This window comes from Scylla paramamosain, chromosome 47 (assembly GCF_035594125.1).
Source record: "Scylla paramamosain isolate STU-SP2022 chromosome 47, ASM3559412v1, whole genome shotgun sequence".
Classification (NCBI taxonomy): domain Eukaryota; kingdom Metazoa; phylum Arthropoda; class Malacostraca; order Decapoda; family Portunidae; genus Scylla; species Scylla paramamosain.
The window spans coordinates 4,365,768-4,377,500 of record NC_087197.1 but is presented as its reverse complement, the minus strand read 5'-3'; the positions used below and the strand labels follow the sequence as shown (position 1 = coordinate 4,377,500).

Here is an 11,733-nt window from a genome sequence, read left to right as displayed (position 1 = left end):
GCAAATTTCTGAAAACAGTAGGAGATCCTTGTTAAGTGCCTTCAGCTTATTACTCTATTTGGAAAGATGATTTATGCACAGCCTCATCTCTTGTCATTCTATTATTATTCATTTATTTATCTATCTTTGCTGCTTTCTCGGTAGTCGGTTTCCTGAATAGCAAAGTCCTGTACAAAGTCCTTTTTTCTCTCATATAATATGTATGATATAACCATGTGTACTTTTCTTCATTTATTTACTTGTGTGTTGCAGGGAAGCCACGAGGCGAGAGTTGGCCAGCCAGCAGGAAGGTTCCATCGTAACGCGGTCACAGGCAGCACAGCGCAACTCAAGACTAATCCAGGTACGTTATAGGCTCGTATTCAGAAACACCCTGCTCTTTCACTATGACTTTTTTCCATGGCTACAGAGATGATTAGCCGCGTCTCAAGATTGTTTCTCCTGTTCATAATGTAGAAATCTTGTTAATCTGTCACTACAACCATATAAGAAAAAAAAAAAAAACACTTGAAAACCCGTGCAACTTCAATTAGAGCCTTTTGAATATAGTGGAGATGCGGCGCAGAAGTGTTTCGGAATGGTCTATAGTCAGGCTGTGAATAATGAGGGTTGTACAGTGAGCTGCAGTAAAACCTTTGCCAGTCTTGTTCTATATACTCTGAGTAGCCTCGCGCGTTACCTATCTGACGAAGGCTGTTGTAACTTGTATTCCTCCTGTTTGTCACCCCCAAAACTATGAAAGCCTTGAGCGTCTACCCACGTGGCCTTAGTCCGTCCCCGTCCACTCCCATCCATATCAGTGTCCCCCTTACCCCTTCACCGCCACCATCACCATCCCTCTCTCTCATCTTCCTTCCAATGCATCATTCTCTTCCTCCTTCACTCCCCATCCCCCCCAATTTACTTTTTAATTAGCATTTTTGCTATTACCTACTCCGATCCCCAGCCTACCACACTTCCTCCAGCACCACCCTCTCTTCCTCCCTCCCTTCCACCATCCCTTTGACTTCCTCTCTGCCTCAGTCCACCCACAATACAACCACCATCATCTCCACTGCCAGTTATCTTTTCATCACTGATTCTACTATTACCTCATCCGATCACCCTCCCTTCCTCCGGTCTCCAAATAATAATAATAATAATAATAATAATAATAATAATAATAATAATAATAATAATAATAATAATAATAATAAATAATAATAATAATACAGTAAAATCCCTCTCATCCGGCATTCGAGTATCCGGCACATTTTTCCCCGAGCCTTAAAATCAATAAAAAATCAATGTGTATTCATAAAATCGATTAAAATTCCCGCGCGAGGCATACTTTGTCCCCTCGCCACCAGAGCGCACTGCTTCGCGCCACCCGCGGCCCACTGCACTGTTTTTACTCAGTAACTCAGTCCCGCGTGTGCACTGTTTATCGCCTGACGCCTTCATCATGCCTAAAGTTGTAGAAAAGAGGAAGCGTGTTGTGCTTACACTTAAGCAGCTGATCAGATCAGCTGCTGATTAAGATCAGCTGATCTTTGTTATGGTAAGATGCGTGAGTGTAGGGTGGTGATTGTGGACATAATTTCACTTCTATTCAAGTATCCGGCATTATTCAAGTATCCAGCATATCGGCGGTCCCGTTGATGCCGGATAAGAGGGATTTTACTGTAGTAACACCAATACTCATAACCATAAGTCTTAACGGTAATTGTCTAGAGTCCTTACCGGGCCTTATTACTGGTCTATTCACTTCAATTCTTTTACACATACCTTCACATGCACCTAAAACATCATTTTAAAGTGGGGGACAAATGCCCCCTTCCCTCTAGTCGGTTAGGTTAGGTTAGGTTAGGTTAGGTTAAGTTAGGTTAGGTTAGGTTAGGTTTTAGGTGCATGTGAAGGTATGTGTAAAAGAATTGAAGTGAATAGACCAGTAATAAGGCCCGGTAAGGACTCTAGACAATTACCCTAACCTAACCTAACCTAACCTAACCGACTAGAGGGAAGGGGGCATTTGTCCCCCACTTTAAAATGATGTTTTAGGTGCATGTGAAGGTATGTGTAAAAGAATTGAAGTGAATAGACCAGTAATAAGGCCCGGTAAGGACTCTAGACAATTACCGTCTTAACAACAGCATCAATAATAACAGCAGAACTAAGAGTAGCAGCCAAACTCTCCCTCACACAGGAGGTGCAAAGAGAGGCCGCCCGCATGCGAACAGTGCTTTCGTCACCTCTACTGCCTCGCCTGCAGCGCCTCAGGCAAGCCTACCTCTCCTCCCCCAGCAGAGCCAAGCAAACATCCACCACTGTTGTCTCGTGAAGCTTCCTCCTCCTTCCCTGTCTTGTGCTTTCAATCTTATTTGACTGAAATAATAATAAGAGAAGACTTTTATTTTTTTCTTCTCTTCTTTTTAATGTTGAACGAAATTAAGAATAAAATTATTATGTCTTCATATTTTCAGTGTTACATTACAATAAAATAAACCCTTACGCACTGACTGGTGTACGCATTTCCATTTTCTTTACCCTTTATTATATGGTAGTGGGTTGTCCAAGTAAAAGAAAGCCATCCTGTGTGGGGCTGGCAGCACACGGGATGGCCCAGACAAAGCACCATATACACACAGTCACACTTTATAGCCGTGTCAGCCCCAGTGGAAAGGGACAGTCTTGTGGCACACTGTACTACACCCCGGGAATCCAGACAAGGGAAAACAACCAATAGCGTCTTGAAATAATGGTTCTGGTGGGAATAAAGTAAATTTGCCATACATTTCAAGACGAGAGACCAATCAGCAAGTGAGAGCATCAGTCAGCGGCAGTGTTCCTGTGCTCCCGTGGCCTGCTGTGAAGAAAATATACCATGACAGACTTGGTGACACACTGTACCTGTATTTTCTTAGAGAAATTGTGATGCATGGAAAAGAATACTACTCAGTCCTGTACTGTGACTGAGTACAGTAGTACCGTATTTGATGGCTCATAAGACGCTACTTTTTTCTCAGAAAAAGGGTCAGTAAATTAGCCTGCGTCCAATGAGGCAAAGGTCCAACTTTGAGGCAGTAATAGGTTACAAGTCTACGGCAACAGAGGCTCTAAATTCAAACCACAGATGTCTTTGCACAACTAAATAAAGTCATGATTGGTAGTACGCCACAAAATGCTCTTTCTTTCAAGGTACCAATGTGTAGTATCTCATACTTACTGGTAATCCACATAGACTTTGACCAGTCAGGAAGAATTTGCTTAATTAACCATGCACCACTTCTTCTTGGAGTTTTGTTGGGGCAGTGTAGGTTGTGATGTCACAGCCTTTGATGCCCCAAAGGTGAGGTATCCAATTATAATATTAGACTAGATGTGATGGAGCTGGTTGGATTTGTGGAGAAGGTTCTGGCAAGGTGGAGATGGTGCACCACGTTTTTCAAAACAAACGCGGTCGGTTGCGCTCCGACGTGACGTACTCGGTGACACCGAGTGTGACGCCGTTACTGATTGAGGTAAGACAATAGCCACACTTTCATACAATTAAAATTGAACCTATCTTTTTAACATTCTTGCTTTGCATACATATGAAAAAGATTGAAGCTAGAGAAACTTTTCTTTTATGAAAATAGACTAATACACCTTGAGAACGAATATTTCTTCTATAAAGGAATTGAGTGTCATGGGATAGGCTGGCTTGAGGTGATGATCTGCATAATATTCATGTAATAGTTTATGCTTTTACACATCCTTTGGCTTTGAAAATGTACTAAAATACTGCATAAGAATTACATGTGAAAGATGCTAAAAAATAAAGTATGAAAAAATTTTATTATCACTGTAGTCCCTCAGTTAATGGTGCCGCCAAGAGCTAGGTGCAGTTAATGTTTACATTCAGCTGAACCGCATTAAGACTGAAACTCCCCTGCTTACCACACCTTTTGGGCACTAGAGGCTGTGACATCACAGTCTGCATGGCCCCAACTAAAATACCAATAAGAAGATTGTGTTTACACGTCAGCAGGATTGGTACAATCTTGTCTTTCAATACCCTCAACCGAACCATTACGTTCTGGCTTTCAAGGCCCGCAACCTTACCAAGATTTGACTCCAGAAATCCAACCAGCTCCACTGTATCTAGTCTGAAACACTACCTGTATACCACACCTTTGGGACGCCAGGCTGTGATGTCACGGCCATCACAGCCTCAACAAAACCCCAAAAAGAACAAGTAAGCTGCTAGCATAAATTAAACTTTTAAATGCTGAGTATTGGTATCTAATAGTGATCTAAATGCACGTGAGAGTCTTCAAATGTCGCTTGAATTCCTTGACTTCATATCGATAGCCTAAATCTGTTAATTTTTGTTTTTTTCTATTTCAATACATGCCAGAACTGGGTGCGTCTTATGAGCCCGTGCGTCTTATGAGCCATCAAATACGGTATTTTCTTGTTAACTTGTAATGCATGGGCAAGAATATTATACTGGTGAGGTCCTGTACTGTGACAGACAATAGTTGTATTTTCTTGCATATGAAGTTGTAACACATGAATAATATTTCATAGGTGGGGTCGTCTCCTTGGTCCATGTTCAGAAATGCCTTGCTCTCACCACAACAATTTTCAAAGTCCACAGAGACAATTAGCTGGGTTCTCAAGACTATTTCTCTTGTTAATAATGTGGAAATCTTGTTAGTTATTCTGTCACTAGAATAATAAAAACACCCTTAAAAAACCCGTCACTTCAACTACAGCCTTTTGAAAGTAGTGGTGCAGAAGTGTTTAAAAACATGATCCCACATCTCACTTGTCACCACTCAGACTGCCACCACCACCACAACTGCAAAACAAATCTTATCTATGAAGTCTGTACAAAAATAATAAAGGTGTAGGATGACATAATGAGGATCTCCTTGCATAACTAACAAGTACCCAGGAATTGTTGACAGAATCAGTCTTGCACTGCTGGCTGAGGAGGCCGTCACATCCTTGTTTGTCACACCAGCCAATCAGTCAAATCTTCCACTTTTAACAACATCGATGCATTTGTGAACTTGTGATTTCACTAAAGAGTAGGGTTCTCACACACACACACACACACACTTTTCATACTTGTACAAAGACCCTTACAATGACTCTTCTCTTCTCCAGCAGTTGCTTCATCTCAAAATGATTATCCTCTAACTTATATGTTTTTGGAGATGTTATTTCAGTTTGCTATGTATATGGATTAGGGACACAGACACACACACATACCTACCTGGTACATCATTAACAACAAATATACACATAACACATTTATAAAAGGAGGCAAAATACTGATCCTTCTCTCTTCTTTTGCAGTTGCTTCACCTCAACAACTACCTTTATTTCTTACCGATACAAAAATAGAGCACGCACATACACACACACACATACATCTGGTATCCACAGGTGATATCACAAGCACTGCACAGAAGCACGGGTCACTGGCTGCCTGAGTCATTGCACCCCACCTCTCCCTCCCCCCATCACCACCACCACCCACCATGTGAACCATTAAAAAAAAAAAAAAAAAAAAAAAAAAAAAAAAAAAAAAAAAAAAAAAAACCTAAAAACTTAATGATAATATTTTACATGTCAGTTTAGTCACAAAGAATCAAGCTTTTTCATTGCTTCACATTGGCACATTGCTACAAAACCCTGCCCACTCATGGACTTCATGGCCACACTCGTGATACAAGCAGTCCTCAGTTCACGATGGTCTGGACCCTTGGCTGATTTTTGTTTTGTTACTGATTTATTTAATTATTTTTTACTTACTGTATGTCCTCCAAGTGTTTTTTTTTTACAGGTACAGTAGTTATGTTTTATGTCCTAGATGATGACTGTACAGTAATGTAGCCTCAGCACAGGTGAGTGGCACACTGCAGGTGCTTGCTCAGACTGCTTCAGACCTACACTGAAGATTGGTTTACAACATGGCGGAGGAACAGAACTCCATTGTAACTCAAGGACCCCCCGTACTAGTGGCCACATTCACGAATCTAACTGAGGTGTCTTTTTTGTAGCTGTTTTGGGATGTAATATTTTTCTGAGCTCCACCACTGAACTGTTTAGGCTCCACTGGTGCTTAAGTAAGGCGTCTGATGCATATTACTGTTCCCTTAGAGTTGTGCTGGCAGTGAGCTACACAGGTGGACACCGAGGAGGTGGGGCTTGGAGAGTACAGCTACACCTCCTCTGGCTGCCACAAAAACACACCACTGCTTCAACAGTTGAGGTTTTAAGTCAAGTGACTTGACGTCCTCACTTCCACTGAACTGTTTTTCTCTCAATCTTACTGACCTATTGGCAATCTACTTACAAAACCAGGTTACTAATAAATGTTCATATCAGAACAGAGTGAGGGAAGATGTTCAGTACAGTGGAAGAAATAGTGCATATGTTATTTATATCTTCACTTCCACTGTGACAAATGATAGGATTTTCAGGTCACAGCAAACTGCGGGAAGACACTCAGCACAGTGGAAGCAAATACAATTTGTTATCTATACCCTCACTTCCATTGTGCTGTGTTTTCTCTCAGTCTCAAGTCTTCTGATCTGCTGGCAATGTCCTTACAAAACCTGGCAGTTTAGAAGACTTCCAGTAGATCAAAGAAGAGTGTATGAAGACACTCAGCACAATGGGAGTGAGTGCAGTATGTCTCATCCTCACTTCCACTCCTGTGTGCTTCTCCGTCTCAAGTCTTCTGATGCGCTGGCAATGATCTTACAAAACCTGACCAGTAACAGATTCCCAGCACGTCAGAGAAGAGTGAGGCAAGACACTCAGCACAGTTATCTTACCTGGTGGAAGTGGATACAACATGTTACCTGATTGCAATCACCGTATAACTCAAACATCTCTTAAGTCATATTTTTTGATTGTATGAATACCCAACAGTGTCTTGAACAAAGTCCAGCACTCACTGTCAGCACCTCAGCCTGCCCACACCAAGGCTGAGGCAGTGCCAGACAGGTGCACTCTGCTGTCAAGGGAGGGGGTGATGGCAGCCTCTCCCATCCTAGAAGTGTGCCCTCACTCGGCTGGTCTGTGGAAATGGGGGAGAATGATGTGAAACTGTGGTGGATGGTGAGAGAAATAGTGTACAGGGAGAAGATTGTAATGGGAGATGAGGATGTTCAATGATGATGATGATGATGATGATGCCATAAAACTGTAGTGTGGAAAGTACTGCTGAACAGAGACAAGTCTGTAAGGGATGCTGTGGATGATAAAACAGATGATGATTGACATGACTGTTGGGAGAGAAAATAAAGAAAGCTTTCAATAAAGGTACTTTCTGGTGAATTTTTTGTCTTTATTTTTTTTCCTCGTCATGACTGATTTGCAAGTCCAATTGGAAGACCAACTGTACGAATTTCATTAATTCTTTTACCAGCTCCATTTCTTCTACCATTTATCTACAACCTGTTGGTGCCAGTCCCACAATTGAGTAAGCTCATTGAGAGGTATAGACATTATATTCAAACATTCTACAAATTGCCACATACAATCCAGTTTCCAGCTGCATGTTAAAGCACCTCAACACTCATGTCATTATGTAACTGGGGGTTGGGGCACCAGTAGAGTGAGGCTGCCCCACTCTCACCTTCTGTCTGGCTGAGATCACGGAGGCCCATCAGGTGAGTAAAGCCTCCACATAGCAGGAGCTCAACCTTTGCTGACTGATCAAAATTCCAACTTTTATAAATACCAGTAAAAACATTTGCAGTCTTCCTCATGTCAGCCCACAAACCAGCACCACTCACCACACACCATGCAGCACCACCACTCACCACTCACTCACCACACACCTAACCACTCACCACGCACCAGCATCACTCACCACTCACCACACACCAGCACCACTCACTACTCACTGGCACACCTTACCACAAACTAGCACCACTCACCACACACATAGGCAGGGCAGCGCCAGGCACACAGCATCACGCCATTAGTCTCGTCTTATTTTCCGGCTGCCTCGAGGTCGGCTGGCCCGGGACGCCTCCTCACTGGCTGCCCCTGACGGCCCGGCCTCCTGCTGGTTGCCGAACAGCTCCCGTACGAAGCTGAAGCGGGAGAGGAAGAGCCGCCACACTGCATACCACCCTGGGAGAAGGGACGGGGAAATACTTTTGTAATTCAGGTGCTATTGATATTTCAATGTCAATAAAATGAGTTTACCACACTTCGGTTTAATGCTGTTATTAGTAAAATTGCTCATATTCTCATACTAACACTATTTCTCAATGGGATATTACTAGAAAGAAAAATACTATCTAGTGGAATAGGGTTATAAAATGGTATACTAACACTATTTCTTTCAAAAGTATGACAGGTGTGGCAGTCAGCACAAGTGTAGGGAGGTCCAGGCAGGTGAGGGAAGTGCAAAAATAGTTTTTGCATCAAATTAAGATCACTCCAGCTAGTTTTGGGCTGGGCTAGCATATGTTAGGTTAGGTTAGGCTAGGTCTGGCTACTTAAATGAGCCAAACCTAACCTTACCTCTCCAGTACTTCCTAAGCCAGGTGGTCTTCAGGTAATTCCTACAGGATCTTTAAACTGAGTAATGGATCTGAGGAATGTATTACCAGAGAGAGAGAGAGAGAGAGAGAGAGAGAGAGAGAGAGAGAGAGAGAGAGAGAGAGAGAGAGAGAGAGAGAGAGAGAGAGAAACATGCATAAATTTAAGAAAAAAATAAATAAAAAATAAAGAACAAGAAACATAAGATACAAACTTGACACACACACACACACACACAATTCTCAATCTGTCTGTCTAACCTCCTACACAAGCTTTTATAATAACACAGATTCACTATAGACTTTTTGTAGTAGTAGTAGTAGTAGTAGTAGTAGTAGTAGTAGTAGTAGTAGTAGTAGTAGTAGCATCAGAAAAAAAAAAATAATACTAAAAATACAGTAAACTTTTATGATAAGACCAAACTACATCTTGAGTACAAAACTATAATATTTGTTACTGGGTTTTGTCTCTTCTCTCCTCATCCCCCACAATACAGGGGACTCATCGGGAAGGCAGGGTTTATGGGTGGGGAACATGAAAATGGTCATCTTACGGTACTTGAGTGGAGATAATAGCTTAAAAGAAGGCAACCCTAGCCTAACCTGAACTAACCTAACCTAACTTGATCTAACCTAACCTGACCTGGCCTAACCTAACCTATTGTAACCTGACCTAACCTGACCTACATGCATCACCTAACAAATGTCATGGAAACAATTATTCTGCAACAAAAATTTCAATGAGGTAAGTTTCTCAGTATTCACAAAGGTAATGAAAAAAAAGGAAAAAAAAAATCTTTGTAGAGCGTAGAGCATTATAGTCCTCTCTAAAAATAATACCAATAATACTAACACAAGAACAAACGGGTCAAACACTCACTAGAACACTTACTCAAGCCACAAACCCCACCAGAAACACACGCACGCACACTCATACACACACTATACAGCATTAGATTGTTAGGTTAGGTTTAGACTAATTTAGTTCATTATTTTCACTAGCAATCCCTTATTTTGTATATTATGATAAAAAAAAGGCATCGTATTTTTGCCCAGAAATAAAGATTGTGTCCAAATTAGTGGGCAAGGTCATTTGCTTAAAACTTCAGCCAGCCAACCAGCCAGCATCCCCCCCCCCCGCCACACACGCACACACAGCTAAAACACCACACAATACTCACCCAGCGCCACAAAGGCCACCAAACACACAAGGGACACCACCACAGTGACGACCCCCACTGCCAGGTCACGTCCCTCCATCACGACCTCTCTCTCCTCTCCCTTCTTACTCCTCTCATGACCTCACCAGCCAGCCCAGCTCACAACTCAGCAGATCACTCGCCCCTTCCCCTCATTTAAGGCCACTAGACAGGGGTAGGGGCTAGATAATGCTATAAAAGGACTCGGAGGATTCAGGTTGCCTTGTGATGTCACTCCGTCTCACTGTTTGCGTTCCTCTGTGTTTTATATTAGTCTACCCTATAGTGTTTTTTTTCTCGTTTTCTTCTGTTTCTCTTTTTCATTGTTGTTTTCTCTTTTTCTCGGGTTATTTTTTTTTATTATTATTCTTTTCCTGTTCTTTTGTTTGTCCTTTCTTTTTTTCAGTTATCATCCATCCCTGTTCTGTTTTGTTTTCTATTTTTTTTTCGTCACCTGCTCTGTTTATTCTCCTTTTATTACAGTTAATATCTTCCTCTATTCATTTTTTTTTTTTTTTTGTCTCTTCTACTATATCTTTGATTTTTCTCTCAGTTCTCTCACTAGGTGGGTTTCCCGGTACCAGGGATTGACAACCCAGCAGGTGTCCAGCGGAAGCGCCAGCCCTTCCAGTGCTATATTCTTTACATATCTTTCATATTTAGTTGGATAATGCATCCTATGCAGAAGAAAAGGAAAAAAAAAATCGTAAAAACGATCGCCGAGATGAGTAGAAAGGGATGTCTTAAAACCAGACACCGTTTTGGCTGAAACAATTAACATTGTGGGGAAGAACTGCTTGCGTATATCTAATTGTGTTCTAATTTGAACAATCTTGTATTGATGACCTCTTTTGGTATCTAATGTTAGGTTGCAGAACATATCTTCGGGGGCAACAGCGTGAAAAGTTTGCAAGTACATGTACTTTATACGACGTCGTGGGGCAACAGTCGACCGTTAACTGGGTATAAATCCAAAGTTCTCAGTCTTTGAAAGTAATCCAGGTTTTCCATGCCTTAAATTTTCCCAGATTCCACAGAAATAAACAGTAATACAGTAGAGACAGTAGGTTAGCTATATAAATAGGAATGAGAAAACAGATGTAAATAAGTTTTGGGCTACGCCATCTACTTTGAACAATATTTGCAATATGATGAAATTTCAGAGATGAGTCTGTAGTTACTCCAAGGTAAATTGCTGAATTCTTAATTGCAGCTGGTGTGTCACTCATGCAGTAAAATTGCCAGAGACGGGTAAAGTTCCACAGGTCGTCTACTGAATCGTATTACAGCACATTAATTGATTGGTATTCAAAGATAATCCCCAAGATGCCACTTTATAAAGAAGAATAATATTTGTTTAACAAGTAGTCATGTGGAGAATTTGTTTTAACTGTGATATATAATTTAAGGTCATCAGAAAAAAGTGTTTGTGCTTGATTTAATATTATTGGTGAGAAAATTAATATATAAAAGAAAAAGCAATTGACCAAGAACAGAGCCCTGTGGCACCCCACTCACCACATCACAAGGGTGACTCAGTTTATGATCCAATACCACATTCATTACTCTGTTGGTAAAAAAAAAAAAAAAAAAAAAAAAAATCTCATACAACCTCAGTTTATGATCCACTACCACTTTTATCACTCTGTTGGTAAAAAATTCTCTGATCCAACCCAAAAAAGTTGCCCATGATACCAGATTACTTAGTTGGTCTAATAAAATACTGTGGCATACTAGGTTAAAAAGCCTTAGAAAAGTAAAAAAAAAAAAAAGGAATGAGATCAACATTGCCACCTTGATCTAGTGCACAAGAGATATTAACAGAACGAAAATAAATAAATAAATAAATATAATAAATAAATAAATAAAAGTTGGCCTCAATAGATCTTCCTCGGCGAAAGCCAAACAGGTCATTACATAACAAGTTGTTATTGATGGTATAATCATAAGCAATTTAAAACAAAATATGTTCAAGTAACTTCATAGACTGACATGGA

The 11,733-nt window shown here is 40.9% G+C and overlaps 1 protein-coding gene across 2 annotated transcripts; it reads right to left on the bottom strand.

Moving 5' to 3' along the window:
• Positions 1–5,310: 5,310 nt before the first annotated feature.
• On the bottom strand, positions 5,311–10,014 carry LOC135095114 (small integral membrane protein 13-like). Of its 2 annotated transcripts, XR_010264059.1 has the most exons (4): positions 9,719–10,014; positions 7,926–8,124; positions 6,939–7,060; positions 5,311–6,815 (listed from the first exon to the last, which is right to left on the bottom strand). XR_010264059.1 is itself a non-coding variant. In XM_063995851.1 (3 exons), exons 1-2 carry the CDS (start codon positions 9,795–9,797, stop codon positions 7,970–7,972), a joined length of 234 nt encoding a protein of 77 aa, XP_063851921.1. In that variant the 5' UTR covers positions 9,798–10,014; the 3' UTR covers positions 5,311–7,060; positions 7,926–7,969. The 2 variants fall into 2 exon arrangements, 1 of the variants encoding a protein (XP_063851921.1); XM_063995851.1 differs by having other exon boundaries at positions 5,311–7,060.
• Positions 10,015–11,733: the final 1,719 nt, after the last annotated feature.

Bases quoted from the DNA above. Each gene is read 5' to 3' on its own strand.
- LOC135095114 (XM_063995851.1), bottom strand. From the start codon at position 9,797: ATGGAGGGACGTGACCTGGCAGTGGGGGTCGTCACTGTGGTGGTGTCC. The intron at 8,125-9,718 runs GTGAGTATTGTG...CCCTTCTCCCAG, and splicing joins GGTGGCCTTTGTGGCGCTGG to GGTGGTATGCAGTGTGGCGG.